General features: G+C 42.3%; 1 protein-coding gene across 1 annotated transcript in view; it reads left to right on the plus strand.

Moving 5' to 3' along the window:
- Positions 1-19,253, plus strand: part of GAD2 (glutamate decarboxylase 2) — a 498,210-nt gene that overhangs the window by 280,446 nt on the left and 198,511 nt on the right. The window contains exons 10-12 of the mRNA XM_085631697.1: positions 4,219-4,335; positions 8,640-8,704; positions 13,559-13,637. Of these exons, the coding sequence (XP_085487823.1) occupies positions 4,219-4,335; positions 8,640-8,704; positions 13,559-13,637 (261 nt within the window). The remainder of the gene's footprint in view (positions 1-4,218; positions 4,336-8,639; positions 8,705-13,558; positions 13,638-19,253) is intronic.

Below are 19,253 nucleotides of genomic sequence, written 5' to 3' on the forward strand. Positions count from 1 at the left end.
AGACTGATTTGCATATGGCCATGTCTGAACTGGGGTGGTGTAGTGGGCAAAAGAACGATGGATTTAACCCAGATCTCTTGACTGGGGGAGAATGTATGCATTGTCAGCATTCCGTCCATCATTTGTTTGTTGTAACGCTTTTCGCCCTAAGTGGGATGGGTATTCCCAGACGTGGGACCCGTGCTCACTACGCCACTGGAGTCAAGCTATCCTGGCTGATGACGGCTGATAGCCAGAAACCGGTCCTAGGATGCTTGATTCCGGTCCAGGGAAGACATGGCTTGGCAGTTCGGGCTGGACTGTTCCCATGAGGCACAGGGTCAAGACTGATTTGCATATGGCCATGTCTGAACTGGGGTGGTGTAGTGGGCAAAAGAACGATGGATTTAACCCAGATCTCTTGACTGGGGGAGAATGTATGCATTGTCAGCATTCCGTCCATCATTTGTTTGTTGTAACGCTTTTCGCCCTAAGTGGGATGGGTATTCCCAGACGTGGGACCCGTGCTCACTACGCCACTGGAGTCAAGCTATCCTGGCTGATGACGGCTGATAGCCAGAAACCGGTCCTAGGATGCTTGATTCCGGTCCAGGGAAGACATGGCTTGGCAGTTCGGGCTGGACTGTTCCCATGAGGCACAGGGTCAAGACTGATTTGCATATGGCCATGTCTGAACTGGGGTGGTGTAGTGGGCAAAAGAACGATGGATTTAACCCAGATCTCTTGACTGGGGGAGAATGTATGCATTGTCAGCATTCCGTCCATCATTTGTTTGTTGTAACGTTTGAACAAATGCTAGGCACATTCATGGTAAGATAGATGTGTTCATATTTTGCTAATTTAAGTTTAACAGGTGTATGTGTAGACAGAACTTGTTCAATGGCTGGGGAAGGCGTGCCACGCTGCCTCTGCTTGGTTGTTGCTCACCTGCCTTGTGCTTTTTCTTTAGTAGACTCAAAATTATTTGAATTTGGTGGAGGTCTTCAATAACCTTGGGCGTAGTTTGCGTAGTAGCATTACGCGTAGCTGCGCGAAGTGCACTTCGCGAGATACGCGTAGCGCTACGCGAACTGCGTAGTGCGCTGTTCGGGATGATTGCACAGTGCCGGATGCTTGTCTGCACTGTGCAATCATTGGAAACTGCATCTCGCACAGTGCGAGCTGTTGTTTTCTGCCGCTCGAGTAGATTTTTACTTGAGCGGCAGCTTTCTCAACATGGACTGGTAGTTTCTCATTGCGAGCGGTCGCGAGCATACGCAACCACTCACAATGAGAAACCTGACCTCCCCGCGTTGAGAATCTCGCCGGGAGGTTTATTTTCCACGCTCGCGATCGCCAACTTGCTATGTGCAATTCACGTAGCGCGAAGTAGCACAAACTACGCAAACTATGCGAGCGTAGCGTAGTTGGCTGCCCAGGGTTAGTCTTCAACACTTTTGATGCTGTTCACAATTGCGACTGACCACTCGTGCCATGCTAGGTCAGATTCAGGATCAGGGGCAGGTTTTTTTGCCCTTATCCTTAAAACCTACCAGCTCTCCCATGGAAAATGTATTCAATCCATATACTCCTTTCCATATCCCCCAGTGTGATCATATGGATGAATACTGTGTGGAGAAGGAATGGCATCCTTATATACTGTTGCACAAAATGATGGTTCCGTCTCAGGTTTTTATCATCCGTAACTGTAGACATGCCAACTGGAGTGTTGCTGTAATTGGGGATCACCCTTAGATTCCCCCTAGCTGTTTGGTGGGCTGGACTAATGTAATTCCTTTCTTTGCCAGACTCACCCCTTCTCAGAAACTACCTGAGCTCCTCTTTCCCCTTGTTTGTTGTGTTGAGCAACCAAGAGACCTTAGCTGAAAGAGTCTGTTTTCAATCAAGCTAATCCACATAACCTGATTAGTTTATACCAACTTCTACTATACTTCTTCAGAAAACTAGGTAAAATGCATGTTTCCCAGACTGGGGTAGGTAGAGGTTACATGTTAAAGCAAACACAATCTTTTATTGGCCTTGGCTTCTTGCAGAGACCAGAAGACAAGAAAACGTGTTCCCACCCTGCAGTTATGTGTATTTCATCTAGAGTCTTAATGAGCATTAGCCTAAAGAAATATTTTCCTGGGGAAATGACTTGGCTTATTGCTGTCCCCTCCAGGTCGGGCCTAGGATTTGGAAGAAGTCTAGGTGTCATATAGAGAAGATGAAAAACTGTGTAGAGAGGAGCAGATCCATGACCAGGAATTTTGAGAACTTTGACTCAATGAACTGTAGCCAGATAAGATGGCAGTATACCAGGACTAACATAGCATCTTTGAATCCAAAGGACAGAAAACCATCCAATAACTTTCCAGGAGTGGGAGGGCTGCCTCATCCCTGACCCATGTTCTAGTGCATCCTAGATAATGTGGGAAGCTGTATCAGATGTTTTTCAGCTGACGAGAATGCCAACACTTTTCATCTTGAGTCTAAATCTGACTCCATCAGTCATACTACAGGTACCTAACAAGGACTACTATACAGTCATTTTCAGTCCAAAATTATCCAGCCACAACCTCCATATACAGTCAGATTTGCGGGGACACCCCATGCCACATACACAGGATCCTCTTGTGCAGCACACAAGTCCATCCCCTTCCTCCACTCCATCACTGTTGGGGCAGTGGTCTATTTCCACCCACGAGTGTTGTCTCTTTTCGCCACTACCGTGGCCAGCCCAATAAGATACCTCTCCCCACTAGTATAGCCAAGACACACCTTCCCCACACTGCCACGGACACACATCCAGCTGCAAGGCAACAGCCCAGGGGGCACCTCCCTGCCCCTGACTCCAGCATAGGAGGGAGAGAGGAACAGATGAAACCGCAACGGGCCTCACTAGGTCCGAGCCTCAGCCACATCGGTACCAGGCCACAGGTCTCAAATCTATGAAAGAAGTGCCACTGGGACCCCAGCAACAGCAAAAATCAGGCGGGCAGACCACCGTGTTGCTCAAGTCACTGCAGGGATCAGAAGCAGGATTGCCATGCACGATGGGTTAGATCAATGCAGATGATCGGGATGGCTTGAATCGCACCTAGAGTGCAACCGCTATCTTGTACGGCCAAGCCACGCCCCAGCTCTGCACTTCAAATTTGTGATCAGATCCTTTGACTACATCCCAATTCCATCTGTTGAGTGGTTGGGTTAAGTAGGTGTCCTCTATACTGTGGATACTCACAAGAGCTAAAACCCCTAATTGTAACTGTTTTTTAAAATGTTACCATCTTCTGGGAATGAATTACAAGGAGCTAGTCTCTATTCTACAACTGTAGCAGCTTCACTTTGATGGGGTATGGGGAACCAGTTGAGTCAGTAAATAATCTCCTTTAAGCATGTCCTGTGCAGCAGACCCCTTTATATTAGATTTATGGTGGTCCTGTTAACTATAAGTAAAGACGCTCCACTTAGGGATGAAGCAGAGGGCAACCCTGAAGAAACACATTTGACATTCAGTAAACCCTGGTCATTCATTTAGGATGTAGGGTTTTTGAATAAATGTATTTGTATATTTTTGTGAAGCTAAATAGGCTCAACCCCCTAAAATATTTACTCTTGCACCCAAGCCACTAAGAAAATAGATCAACAAACAAATGCAAGCTTGATAGTTTGCACAAAATGCATGGCACCATTGACCCAGTGATTAAAACTTTCAAAACACAACCAGTGGTAAAGTCTTGAGAACTGACAATTTCTGAAGATAGTTGGGTACTGTATCCTTTTCTAATAAGACAACCCTAGACATAGGGCTCCAGGCCAATTGAATTGTAGTGTCATACTGTGCAAACATATTAAATGAGATTGTGGTCATATTTTAGTCCCTAGTTTTAGACCTCTTGTTCTCTGTTCTTTTTTGTGTGTAATTAATTGTGCTATACAGCATTTGCATTTTAAACCATCTATTGCCTTCTGGAATAATGCTTAAAACCTCCCTCTTGCTTTCCTTGGAGCGTCAAGTGTACCAATTGAACAACAATGCTCACTATTGCTTCAGCTGGAGAGTCCAATGTAGCACTTGAGTAAACTTGTTATACTACCTCGGGCTCCTGTGGGACACTAGTAGGGAACTACAGCACTTGCGATAGGAACCTTGCCATAACAGTGTATTGCCATTTAAATCATAACAAGAAAATGAAACACATTCATTACAAGTGTTTTGTATTATTTTTCTTGCAGGGATTTGTGCCTTTTTTTGTAAGTGCCACAGCTGGGACGACAGTGTATGGAGCATTTGATCCACTTATAGCAATCGCTGATATTTGCAAAAAATACAAGATCTGGATGCACGTGGATGTAAGTAGACGGGACATTATTAGTTGCAATATATAGGTAACTGAAGCATTACAATCAAGCCATTATATATATTGGAGGCAAACAAGTTGCAAGTCTTTTAACACTAAAACTGAGTTTGATTTTTTAATGTGGAGCAAATCACCGATATATGCGATAATAATTGATTTTACTGCATAAAAAAATCATATGAATATGTTTGTAGTAGGATATATATTTATCTCAAATTGCAAGCTTTGGGCCTTATTTAGAGTTTGCCAGACAGTTTACTGCACCAACAACATGGCGGAGTACTATGTCTGTCAAGCTCTTAGACTGCTAGGTATATTTAGAGTTGTGCAGGCCCTCACTAGTGGAAACCTTTAACTGGCGGCCCATCAAATATCAGGCCACCTGTCAATGGACGTCAGACTCTCTGCCCAGCTGAGCAAGGGCATTCTGACATAATGTTTTCCTGTTTAGGACCGCCAGAGAAAGCTTGGCAGTCCCAATCAGGAAAAAACAAAAATGCTGCCGACAAGCCGGGAGAAAACTCCCAGTGTGTCAGAGCCATTCAATTTTTTTGTTTTTCATAAACAAATTCCTGCTTTGAGGATTTGTTTTGGTAAACAAAAACTTTGCTTAGTGGCCATATTATATGCAGAAACAATGGTTCCTGTAGCAACCAAGAGTATATAAAGGAATATGCTATTATTATGCACAATCGCTATGAATTACAGGGTTAATGTGATGTCAGAAGGAGAAGAACCGAACATGACTCAATATAGGGTGAAGACAACAATAGTTTATATTATCATAGTAAAAACAGTTATTCAATTGAATGGTGCATTATGTCCCCAGTGAACATGGAACCTATCAAAATCCGTGATAATTTTGTAACTATTGTTATCTTCATCCTATATTGAGTCATGTTCGGATCTTCTCCTTCTGACATCACATTAACCCTGTAATTCATAGCGATTGTGCATAATAATATCATATTCCTTTATATACTCTTGGTCACCACAGGAACCATTGTTTCTGCATATAACACTTATACCCTGGTTCCTTTGTGAGTAGGGTTCCCTTGTAACTTTTTATCGACTAGTGGCCATATTAAGCATGGAGATCTCTCAGCAAAGTTACTGAGCTTTCAGGGAGTCACCATGGCAACTTCTCCTATGAAGACACAGCGATCTCCTCCTGGCTGGCGGTGGTCTCTATATATATTGTTGGCGCTGATCTGCCAGGATGGTAGAAGTCATGACCTCCACCACCATAGCGGATGGTATGCTGTCAGTTGAATTATAAATAAAGCCTTAAGTTCTATATACAGTACCAGTGTGCCCATTTCCTGTATTCCACCTATACAGGGTAGCTATTTACCTTACGTCTCATACAATAGAAACATTTTGATACAGCAATGACTACAGATCACGACAGCGGCAGTGAATTGCAGTTACCCAGTGAGATTTGCAGCAGGCCAACTCCACACAAAACTGAGGGTCATCATCATGCAAGAGCAGCTGCAAGAAGTAGCCGTGGATTTGAGAATGGAGGGTGGATATTAATATGTAAATAAAATAATGGAATCAAGAGAGAACTGAGAGTATAAGAGAGCTGGGCAGTGATTCAGATTCCACTGCTTTTCCCAGCCCCATGCACTATTTCATCTGGAATGCAAGAAATATTTTCAGGGGGGTTGGGTTATCAAGTATAAAGACAGTGAGGGGTTCACAAAACGGTTCTTTACTGTGTGCTAGATATGGCCCCTTAAACATAGGGGCTGTTAGTTGTCAGGTTCACTCAAATATAGGATAGGTCAATTGGTTTCCCAAATGTTCTCACGAAGAGTCTTATTTTTCCACACTCAAATATCATATGAGGGAACAACTCAATGAAATGATGACAGTTCTAGTGGCACTGAAAGAATGTAGCCATGCCAGGGTATACTTCACCCATTACTTTTTTATGAGGTGACCCAGTAAACCTCAAGAATCTGGGTAACATTTAGTATTAACAACAAAACTCCTGTCGGTAATCAATTATATACAAGACGAAAATGAATGAATGGTCAAACGCTGAAATGTTGTCCAGTTCTTCATTTGACCATTAATTCATTTTGCTCTTTCATGTAATTGATTATCGATGGGAATTTGGTTGTTTATACTAAGGGTATACTTCATGGCATGTAATAAGAATCACTACTCATAGAGATATTTACAGTGGTACTGGTGAATAGTTATTCTGTAGTCAAATTTTTTGTTAGTTGCCATGACATTTTGTTTCAGTTGCCGACATTGTTTTACCCACAACAGAGCATGCATCGGGGGTACTTTCTTCAGTATATCTTCCACCAACAATGAGATTTGGATTGCATATTTAACCCCTTCCCTGCTCATGACGGAACCGTTCCGTCATGAGCCACGGTTGCCGTGTGCTCATGACGGAACGGTTCCGTCATGACAATCCTGTCGGCGGCCGCTCCGCCTGCGCGGCGCTGTTTCCCCGCCTGTGCGGGGCGACAACGCAAATGGGCGGAGTCATGACGGAACCGTTCCGTCATGAGCACAGCTCAACTGTGGCTCATGACGGAGCGGCTCTGTCATGAGCACAGGCCCGCCGCGCTGCCCCCCTGCCCCCCCCAGCGCTGCAGCGGAATGTCCGCAGCAGCGAAGGGGTTAATCAAAGGCTGAGGATCATCATCTACTGTTGTTGTCCACCACACACAATTTGTAAAAGAAAGAGTGCCGGTGCCCGACGCTCTGCTCATACGTTATCAGCCAGTGCAATTCAACATTGACACCGAATATCAAGGCTGGTAGTCTTAAATCCATCTCACACCTCTTTATTCCACTACCAAGACCTTCCTGTCTCTTTATCTCACTCTTGCAGGTTCCTACTTTCTCCATTTATGACCATTTTGCCATCTTTCTCTTCCTCTGCCTTTTCTATCTGTGTGTTTTACCCTCTCTTGCGCTTTGTAAATATCTGGTGCGGAAACGAAAGTGCTGGTCCCCAAAAATAAGTGCTGGTACCCCCCACCAGCTCAAATTACGCACTGGTAGCTACTAGTTCATGTGGTATATCACAGGCTGTACGTGGTGCATTGTAGAGGACTGTAGTGATGGCACTTGGGCAAGGGGTACTGAAAACCACATGCCAGCTGGTTCATTAACCAAAATAACTTCTAAGGCGACATAGAGTGAAATAATGGTCACAGGAGTTTTATACCACCTTTCCAAGCTAGCTGGTATTGAGACACCTGAAGGTGCAGTCATTGTAGGTTGCCACATAAGGTGGGCTAATATTGTGTTTTCTGCTTTGTTGGGAAACCTTCGAGTAGCTCCTGAGGCAGGTGACCTTTTGTTTGGTAAATTTGTTTTTCTGAAAGCTCTCCAACCTTGGCTGTCACAGCTTCTGATAGCATGCAGCTGTCTATGGAAATCTGTCCCTTGTACGTGGGGAGTGATTATCTCTTGTAGATGCAACATTAAAAATATTCCTTTGCGGCCTTCAAGCCATGTAAGAAAAATAATACGTGTCTAGCTTTTCCGATCTGCGCCACTCTGAAATCTTCTGAACTCTTCCTTTTGAAAACAGCTGACACCAAAGTTATGACTTTCAAATGGTTTGATTTTCCTTTGCATTTCAAACCTAATAAAGCATATGCTGCTTAGATTAACAGGTATAGTTAATTAACCCTAATAATATATAAATGATATGTATTACAATGATTCTCATTAGATATACATATGGCTTTGCTTAAAAAAAGGGCTTTGTTGACAATTTTGCCAGATTAGCGCACTCTTCTACAAATCTGCTCTCAAAAGAGTTCATGGTATGCAGTATTTTGTGCTACCTATATAAAATATATGTAGATACATACAATTTATACCCCGCTCTGAAAATATGAGAATAACATATTGTGGCATGTTGTGCTTTTGTATTCCTGCCTAAAAGTACATGTTTAAAGTTGATATGTGTCTTATTGGATTATCTAGAAATGCACCTTCTGCACTTTATTTTCAAACATCTTTGTATTTGTTCAGCAGAATGAGTGAATGAAAAGTACTTTCTCTCAGTCCAGGATAGGTTCTCTATCAATTTTGGTAAATAATCCCTGCTAGCTAACTATGTGTACTTCTTTAACAAAGAGTGTTTAACCTAAAGTAATGTTTGTAGCTATGCACTACCTTTTAAGTGCCCAGGTTTGTATTTAGGTTGTTTTTTTCTTGGTAAGTGGTTATCAGCTGTGCCATACAAGTGTATTCTCGTGAAAGCATCTCTTCAAAGAATGATGTTTAAAGTGTTGTAATTTTTTTTAGGCAGCATGGGGTGGAGGTCTACTGATGTCCAGGAAGCACAGATGGAAGTTAAATGGTGCTGACAGGTATGGTTTTAAAGGCATTTTCCAAAACACCCTGTAAAGAGTACATGTTTATGGCAATAGCCAATTAGAATAATTCAGTTATTCTTAACTTCTATTCCTATGTCAGTTGGTGGAAACGAACTTAAATAATATTCGCAAAAGTGAAAACATAACTACATTTGGTGAACTCCAATACCTGCTCGCTTTCGAGTGAGAGAAGTCTGGCCAGTTCCCTGGCACCACGGCCCAGATTTACTCATTCTTGGTGCCAGGTTTCTGTCACTTTTGTGACGCAAACCCAGTGCAAAGTTATTAGAGTGGGATATACTATTCAATACAAAATCAGGATTTGCATTAGATGGTATCCGAATGTAATGTAAAGTAGTGCTATGCACTGCTTTGTCTGACTTTGAGTCAAGGGGCATTCCGTGGGTAGTGCTTGTGTGTTCCTATTCAACCACCCATGAGTTTGACGCAAATCCCTATCTGCAAACATTGGTAGACAGGAATTAGGACAAAACATTTACACAACACGAGGAAGGTGTAACTAGGAGAAATGTTTTCATTTCTCCTAATTTTTCCAACTTTGCATGTGCGCTGCATCGTACAACACACAAACAAAGTCGTAAAGCATAGATTTTGTACAGGAAGGGACTCATTCCAGTAAAAATATCTTAGTAGCATATGGCACATTTTTTCTCTCCCCCTTTTGATGCAAGGCAGCACAGCAACGTTCGTGCATTGTTGCCTTGTGTCAAAGGACAGTTAATGTGGACCTACAGGTACAGTTTAATCAATAATGAAAGCAACGCAGGATGCATCTTGTGTATCTGATAGCCTTGAATCTAGATTGATCCACTTGGATGAGCGTAACACTTGCCCCATGATGAGCTAAGACCTTAGCTAACACTTTTGTTTCAATGTTTTAAAGGCAGATAGGCCTAGATAGGCCTAGAAGAGGTACATTCCTCTGCAGGGCCCCTGGCTTTTTGGAATAGAATTATTGTGAATTATTGTGGTCTTATAGACATCTGTTGGTAGATGACCTTATGCTGTCCCTCTGCAGCTAGCTAACCTGCTTGACAAACATTTTTAGATTTGCACTGGAAAAGAGTTTGGATCCAGGGCCTTCCCCTCTTGAATGAATCTGTTGCAGTCTGCACCTTCTCAACTGTCCCCTCCAAATTGAGTGTTCTGGTGACTGGACACACTCTGAGGATGCACATATACAAATCTCTTCAAGTACATTTCATGTCCCCCAGTTATTGACTGGTATAGAGAAACATCATAAGATTTAAAGGGTCATGCGATAGCCACACCTATGTCGACCATTTTAATCACTAATCAATTGGACCAATCTGAGTGACTCGTCATGTTTGAGGAGCCAAGCTAAAAGCTTTTCGGCAGTGTTGTAACATCATGTAATCAGTATTGTGTTCTAAAATAAATTGATACTTGTATAGCGCACTACTCACCCGCAAGGGTCTCAAGGCGCTTGTATGAATACCGCTGTGGAACCCATCCTGGCTTTCCCTGTGAGGTGTCCACTCCTGGGCACCCCCAAGGTGGAGGCCAGGCATCCTTAGCGTTGTGGGGTCCGTTGTGGAGATTAAGCAAGCTATTGCCCAGAGTTGCAGAGTGGGACTCCATGATTGGAATGGCACCGAGGCGAGAATTATCAGGTCCATGGAATTTTTGAGCCCAAGACCCGCCGAGGCGGGGAATTGAACCCTGGTCCCGGGCTAGATCTCTGCATCAGGGTCTGCCACTCTAATCATTGAGCCACACTTCTCCACAAATAGTGAGCCAGACCTCATTATCTACCAAGATTAAATATATTCAGACTGTCAGACAACCTCTGACGTCGGCTGCTGAGTGCAACATGCAAACTATGTAATCCTTCTCCCACCATATAGGTTCTTCCTATAACACACTGGCCCCCAGGGACCTAGGCCTCCTCTCAGCAACTTTAGAGATGGCCTGCCCACTCGTCATGGGGTTTTAAGTCTCCCAAAGGATGTCCAAAGTTAATCTCAAAGTGACTCTTATCACATAGCATATGTTATACCATCAGGTCAGTATTATTCGGAAGCAGACAGATATTACATTTTAGCAACAATTCTAGAAGATCTACGTAAGGTTTTTGAACAAAAAAACAGAAGAGGGACAACTGGGGCTTAATGGTTGGTACCATTCATACAATGAGAAGAATTTTAAGAGCTTCTTCATAACTAGAAAAGGAACCCATCTTACAGGCCCCCCAAATCGCATATATTTGCAACTGTGGGAAGGAATTGTATATGCCTTCTGCTACACGGAGCGGACACTCAAAATTAGGCTATCCCTTTCACTTTTTAAAATTACCAGTGAGAATGTTGAAATAAGTCACTTTATTTTTTTAAATACATCCATGAAATATATCTAGCGCGCATGGCTTGTCAAATGCACTCCTGAAAATACTCAATCTCTATGGGTCCCTATTTTGTTTTCCTTTGTCTATGTGCTGCACTAAATGTAATCATTTATGATTCTTGTAGTGCTAGTTTTCTGTGCTAATTATAAAATAGGGGGAAGGAGTGTCAGTTCAAACAATAGGTTATAGCCTTCTTAGAGGGGATTACGAAGCTGATCAGTTTTATCAATGGTGGACGAACCCAACTATGTGTGGTACGATCACTGTAAGATGGTATTTGGGAACCCACTAGGTGAGTTAAAAGACCCCTCACACACCAACCTGGTTGGTGTCATGCTTCATCATCGGGGTCCCAACCGGGTGGCCGAATAAAACTGACATATTATAGGGGATACGGACGCACCACTCTTTTCCCTAGCTCTCTCGCTGTTCTTTACATTACGAAGCTGATGCCATCACTTGAAAATCCCATCAAATTCCTTTAACCCAGGAGGGGAGGGGCACAGAAAGGCGATAGCAACCTCTTCTAATCGCTTGGTCTGTCCTGTTTTGTTTGCAAAACTTTGAGTTTCAATGTAAATCCTTTATTTTGATGTTCTTAATTATAAGCAATGCGAACCACCTGGATCAGTGGTGGTGGGGCTGGTCGGAGAGGTAGAGGTGATGGGGGTGAGGTAAATATAAAATAGAATTCAACTTACCTCCGCGCTGAGTCCTCCCTTGCTGCGTCCTCCTTGTCTTCTCTCTCCGCTGGCCAAAACAAGTCATAGGAAGCACCCAGGCTGAGGCTCCCCAGAGCCAATCACAATGCTGCATTGGCGGAGGCCTCGCAGTCGTGGGCGATTCTCCGCGCTCGGGGCACTGCAGCATTCTCATTGCGGAGATTCCATCCCGAGTGCGGGGACTCCCCTTACAACTGCGGGGCTTCCGCCACGAGTGCAGAGGCTCTTTGTGAATCAGGCTCATTGTGTATGGATTTTAACGTATTGCATCGAGGACTCGGAGTAAGATTCTCCAACGGTCTTAGTTCAGTTGAGGGGATAATTTTAAGAGCCTTGGTGGGACGGGAAGCGATGTTGTACTCTTGAATCTGCTTTTCTTCTCAAATTGGAACTACAGTCATTATTTTGAGATGCGGTGTATAAATTGATAATGTAATGGTATTCAATCATAGAAGCACTGACTCACTCATTGTAGGACTGTCTTTTTCGGGAAAATAAGTTTGAAGCCTCTTCATAAATTCGCAGCTAGCTTTCATGCTTTTAGAAGATATTGCACTGATCTGGTCTACACCTATATTGGAAATTAAAAGCTGCCCAAATTACTTAATTAGAGCCCAGGAGTGGGAAGTGAGTGGGGCTACTTGAAGTAGAAAACTTCATAGTAGATTATTGTAACCTCAGTGCACATTAAAATAACTTTTAGGGGTTCATAGGCTAAAAAGTGTCTTGTGAGAAACGGTGTGAGCAGGATATACCTGTGTAGGCAAAAGCGGATGTAGTCTAGTCCTGGGAGTAATTTTAATTATGCCAGAGTAATGAGAGTAATTTTGGTATTTCAGCAATATTCTATGATATGGAATTACCAACAATAATGTGATTACCCCAGCTTGTGTAATTAAGAGTCATTTGGGAGGAAATATCCTACTGCGGGAGCACATTTAGCGAGTGGTTGCTTGCTCTGCAGTCTGTATTCTGTTGTATTTAGCGCAATTTACTTAGTACAAAATACATCTTTGTCATCATTGGACGCGAGAGTGCATTTTCTGCTAAGAAACTAGTGCTAAATGCCGTGGGAGAGTTGGGGGAAAAATCATGCCCCAAGAGCACACTTAGCGAGCGCGAGTGGCTGCTCACACTGCTATTCGTTTTCTGTTGCATTTGGCGTTATTTCGTCGTAGCGCATGATGAATCCTCACGTGCATTCTGGAGGCGAGGAGACATCCATATAATCTTGTTGAATGTTTAGCTATATGTACTATAATGTTATGATAGGCGCCTTATGTTATATCTTAGAAGCATGAGCGCGTTGTTTTTATTAAGAAGGGATGATTCTTTAAGAAAATATCCAGCCCCTGCTGTAACCTGCTTACCCTCTTCAATAAAATCCTGTTGCTATTCACCTGAGCAAAGACATGTATTTGGATATGTTAAATAATCTGCTAGTTGATTTGTATTATTTAATGCTGTTATCAATTGGTGAAAAAAGGCATACTCATGACACGTCAAACTCTGCTTTTTATGTTTGATAGATGTCTTTTAACTCTGTGAGACTGGCTCTAAAGCTGTTTTTTTTTTTAAGTGCACAGATTGCTTGTAATGCATTTTTAAATCCGTGTTTTTATGGTCGATATTACGACCCAGTAAAGACTACTAAAACGAACGAAACTGTTTTCCTAATTTTAAAAAAACTCATTCATATTTCAGCAAAACTTAACACATTCATTTCTCTTTGTTTTTTAGGGCCAATTCAGTGACATGGAACCCACATAAAATGATGGGTGTGCCACTGCAGTGCTCCGCCCTGTTAGTGAGAGAAGAGGTAACTATAGTATGGGATTCCTCCATCTTTAAATAACCTCCGATTGTAAATTTGCCATATTTTTTAACACAGGTGAAGTAAACAAGCAAGTACCTTTATTCCAAGGGACTTAAACCACTGAGTTATTTTTGTCACAAAATCTATTAATGGTTCCTGCAATAGTTCTGGTGGTCCTCGTGTCCGAGTCCTGGGTGGCTAACGAATGCATGTTACATTTACCAAAAGGAATATTCGAGCTACAGAGTATTAAATAATCGCTAGATCCAACAGCAGATACACTATAGGCTATTGATGCATTATTACTTTGTAATTTGTAACGTCTGCCTTTATAATGTCAAAGATTTCAATTCCTGCGAGCCAAAAAATCATAAACCAGTCACAAACATGCAGATATATTAATCAAGAAAGCCCATATGGTAACGTTCTCTCACATGATGAATTATGTGTCACATCATTTATCACTTTATTATTCAATGTTGCCAGAACACCGTAAAATCGATCAGCAAGGTGATGCGCCAGCTGTGGCATCTGTCTGAGCCTGAGAGTTGCTCGATTACATTTAAGTGAGAGTGACTTAAGCTTTCATCTGCCCAGGAATGATGAAGTGCATACTAAGCTATACATGAATATGGTCTTATGTCATGTACATTCCACAGTGTTTTTATATTTGTATCAAAATGAATGGACTCTGGTCTCCTGATATCATGTGTGTGAAGAGAATTTTTGGGCTAGAAGTCTGTGCTTCTGAATTGGAAATGTCCTCTAAAATGAAATGCAATTGTGTAATAAAAAATGTGGCTGGATCAAGCAACAATTCTGAAAGCGTATTTGTTTGTTGTGGCACTAGCCAAGACCTTTTGATTTTACAAAAATGATACATATACATACTTACAGCAGCTGGCAGGCAGCCCTTTTCACCTTTTGGCTTGATATTGTACCATACACATTTTTCCTCCGCCTACTACAGCATACGTCATGGGGCAGTGGGTCAGCACGTTTCAGCCACCTGCTGACTTCACCGTGAGTGGCAGGATTCTGCGCGTTCACACGGAGCGCACTCACACGCAACATCATTTCCTTAGTGCCAGGAAGAATCATCGCCATGTGTGCTTTTTGAAATCAAATACATATTTTTGCTTTTAGCCAATGCGTTTTTTATGTTGGTCAGAGTTGTAGATCTTCCAGCATTAAAGTTATACAAAACAAGCATTGACAAAGCCAACTGCTTTTAGTCAACGCCAGATCCATTGGCTTTGGTAAGGCTTGTTTAAATTGAATCCCACAATGGCTGAGAGTCTGCTAACAACCTCTCATACTAAGCATAGCTATAGCCACTTCTGGCCTGAAGTAATGAGTTCAATATTAGCCCCTGCAAAATGTCACCCGTATACTATCAGGTGGACAAAATGGCCAATACCTGTTTTACGTGACACCGAATCTGTAGAAAGATTCTTCACTTCATTGACTCCCTTTTACACATTGCAGTGGTGAATAATACCTTCATGTTATCTAAACTTGACTACCCCAGTTGCAGATATGCTGCCTTGTTTGACAAATTCTTAAGTCACTTATAGCTACTGCAGAACATCTCTGCCTGACTGACTGATCTCTGGGGCAGTCAGGCATCCCCACACCGCTCATGTAATCAAGTCCTTTCATTGGCTCCCCATACGAAGCAGAGTCTATTTTAGGGCATTGACTATTATCCATAGAATCTTATATATAAAAAAACACCATAGACCTGTGGGCCTCCAAATTCACTAGGTACTGACAAAACTGCTCCTTACCATCAGTTAATAATTGTTTGCTCACAGTACCCTAAGGTAAGACAGTGACATATAGTTGTGACCATGACTTCTCCATGTCCACAACCCTCCTATGGAACTCAGTACCCTACAGACAGTGCTCTGACTCAAAACTCTGTACCTTCATGGCATCTGAAAACCTGTTTCTTCAACTAAGAATCCTTCTTCATCAGGTAGCCGTTTTAGGCATCGATTTCTAGTTTTAATTATTATGTCAGTGACCCCTACCAAGATTCTCTGCGAATGCATGCGCTAGAAATAAAATGTAACATAACTGCATTTACCACGATCTCCAAAAATGTTGGATGAGTTAACTGCAAGTTGACCAGGAAGTGACAGCTAGCTCAGTTCCTACTATCCAAAAATAAAGAACACATTTTCAGGCAATTTTTCACCCTTTATTAGCTTCCAATCTTCAAGCAAATTGCTTGCAAAGCTTTTGTAAACTTCGTAGAGCTTTTTGAAATACCAGCCAGATTTGGTGGTGAGTACTTTAAAAAAAAGTTTGTGCCTTCTAGAAATCAAGGGTGAATCTGCATCAACATCTAAAAAATCTGCAGATGATAAAAAAAAATGCAGCCGCAAGACTCCTATTGAATCTCGCTATACACGAGTCAGTTGCTAAGGAAATTCGGAAACCCCACTGGCTTCCTGTAGCAAGTCGCGTCAAGTTTAAGACTCTATGCTTAGCTTATAAAGCCTTGAATAACATGGGACCCGTATTCTTAAAAAGTATTTTTTATTGGAATCATCCTGGTAGACAGCTGCACTCTACTGACGCTAGGCTCATGACGGTTCCCAGGATTCGCACATCCAGTTGGGGTGGCTGAAGCATTGGTTATGGTACAGCCAAATTATGGAATACGCTTCCAATGCATATTAGGTCAGCAAGTTCGCTATTCTTCTTTAGAGAGAGTCTTAAAACCTGGCTGTTCCAGAACTAGATCAGGATCCCCTGGGCGTACATTTGTCTCAGCTCCAAGACACCTCCAGGTGTTCCCGTGCTCAATAAGTTAAATTAACATAACATCAGGCTATCAACTGATTATTCCCCGTGTTTGCCCATGCGCGGCTCTGAAGTAAGGCCTTTTCTTTATTGATAGAAATACCTAAACGACTCGTTGGCTCCCTCTGGCCATCAGTCTTTTCACAAGGCTTTGAATACTTGGCTCTTCATTACATCCAATCCTTCCTAATTCTGGTAGTATGACTGCTGCTATGTTTCAAGGTTGCCACTGCATTTTACAAGTCACAGTCACTTTAATTTACTGCTTATCCTTTTATTTTATACTGGTGAGAGCCCACCAATCTTCAAGCAATTAAACTCGGTGGTATACAGATGTTGCTGTAAAGTGAAAAAGTTGAGAAACTATGAATAAAATGATAAGGTTAAATTATTAATGGTAGATTAAAAATCCATGCGATTAACGCTTTTGTTCGATTACCTAAACTAAGTTTCAATAGAGCACCAGCAATAAACAAAATGCTGCGCTTAATTAGAAATAAATCAGGGGGAGGAAGTATCTTAGAGCTACATTGTTGAAACTGGACACCTAAGTTCTGATACCGGCTTTATTAATGGACCAGCAATAAAGAGTCTGGGAAAAGCACTTTATCTCTCTAAACCTGAAATAGATTTGTTTGTGTAATGTATCAATGACATTTCTTATGAAAAATATGTAGTCTTCATATTACGGCCCCAATTATGTATCCCACCCATTTTTTAGGTCGAGCCTGTAACATTGCATGTGTACCCTGCACACGTACACTCGCTTGTGAGACTTTTGTGTACAAGGGGCTTGGAGCCCGCCTATGGCTTGCCATTCGTTGGTTTCTTTGTAAGCCTTCTATGGTGACTATTGGCCGGCTCTGGCTATGCCGGCACTTCAGTTCCTTTTCGAGGTGCTTGGACCAAGCACAGATTGATTATTTAATTAGAGCTTTTCTGCTGCTCGTGCTGTGATTCAGGTACTATTTCCTCTTCCTCCACCCCAGGCATCATTGTATAACCAACGTACTCTCAGCCCATGTTAAAGACCTACACAGTCCTGCACTTACCCCTGAATATGTGCATTTGAGTTATGCACGACTCTCATTGTGCTTCAGATAAAACTGCCAGCTTACAAAACTAAAGCATAATGCTACCCGTGTACAAAACTAAAACAATCATGTAATATAAACGCTTTGGGCAGATGCAAATTCTCTTATAGTTTAAATGTTTCACAGATACCGAGAGTGTCTTTAAATAAACGAAACACATTTAAATCAGAGGGCAGGGAGCCTCAGATATAAATTAACTAGGCCTTCGAAGGACGCAATGCATCCTCAGGACCCATGAAGCGCCTCAACGCCGCATTCTCTACTTGTGCGTTTGTTACCAAAGGTCCCTGCACATGTCCAGGACCAGCCACCGCATCGTCAGGCTCATGGGAGCACAGTGACTCTCAGCAAAGCTCAGAAGAGCTCAGACAAAGCCCAGGGCAGCCCTGCTCACCCAGGGATCACTCACGCTACCTGACTGAGGAATTCAGTCTACACCCCTGGCCGGACCATTCACAGGGAGCTCCAGGGAGGCGAGCTATGCCACTTTACCAATAGAGTAGGCACAGAGTTTGGGATGATAGTACTAGTCTTTCCGCAACTCATCTTGTTGACAATGCTTTTTTCAGTATTCCAGCAGATAGTCACATTCAGAGCGTATGTGTGCTCATGATGCTTATAGTAGGGCATACATTTCTTTACATACATGGAATATGTATACACCTCATGCCGCTTGTAACTACCGGACAGCCCACCACAAAAGCTCTGTTGGTGCTCTATAAAGCACAAAAATTAATAGATGTGCAGTTGCGCAAGTTGCCCAAAGAGTCCTTAATTTCCAAAAAAAGCTCTAACTGCTGCCTGTTAGGTCATGACTAAATAACGGTTCAGTACTCTTTGCTGTTTTACAAACACGCAACCTCCGCAGACGTCGGTGCACTGTTCAACCAACAATCGTATCTAAAAATATATATATATGCTATTTAAAAAGTCATCGCAGTGTTGCTCAAAATATCAAGTTCAGAAAAACAAGCCAGCAAATGTGTAGACAAAATTGCCTTGATTTATAAGAGACAAATCTGGATAAACATATGCAACAGAAATGATTTTGGTATGAAGTCATTGTATTCAAAGTTCTTAACAGATGATACATAAATTCAAAACATATATATGACAGCGGACCCCAAGCGCAAAATGCACCTTATCTGTATATCCCCAAGTTTTTAAAATAGAAATATAGATAGAATGTGCACACAATATCAACACCTGCTGTAAAGGTATGGTTAAAAAAAAGAACTATACAAGCATAAACACACAGTAAGATGTACCAAGTAGCATCTATAAACAAAATCAAAAGTCCAGAAGAAACGGGTTTCCAATTTGTGTACCAATCTTATTTTTATTTTGTATGTTGTTTCAAAAGTTCTGATATATGTGACACTCAAACAGCCAACGCGTTTCATCCAGCACACTGGACTTCTTCAGGGCAAGGTGCGACGTAAGCAATGTCACAGCTAGTGGTATCGATCTATATATACATACAAAGTGGGAAAATGGTTAACGTGAGTCTGTGCATTGTATTTTGCACTGGAAGGGTTTCTTCCAGTACAAAACCTATGCTAGACTCACAGAGACACCCTTACACCCTGGCGCAACGGTGTCTCCGTGGCGCACGGCAGCTGATTTTAGCACCGGTGCTAGTGAGAGGGGAGAAGAGTGCCTATGTTTAGTAAATAGGGCGCTTTCTTCCTCCCTCTTTTTCACGTAGTGC

The sequence above is a fragment of the Triturus cristatus genome, chromosome 10, assembly GCF_964204655.1.
Source record: "Triturus cristatus chromosome 10, aTriCri1.1, whole genome shotgun sequence".
Classification (NCBI taxonomy): domain Eukaryota; kingdom Metazoa; phylum Chordata; class Amphibia; order Caudata; family Salamandridae; genus Triturus; species Triturus cristatus.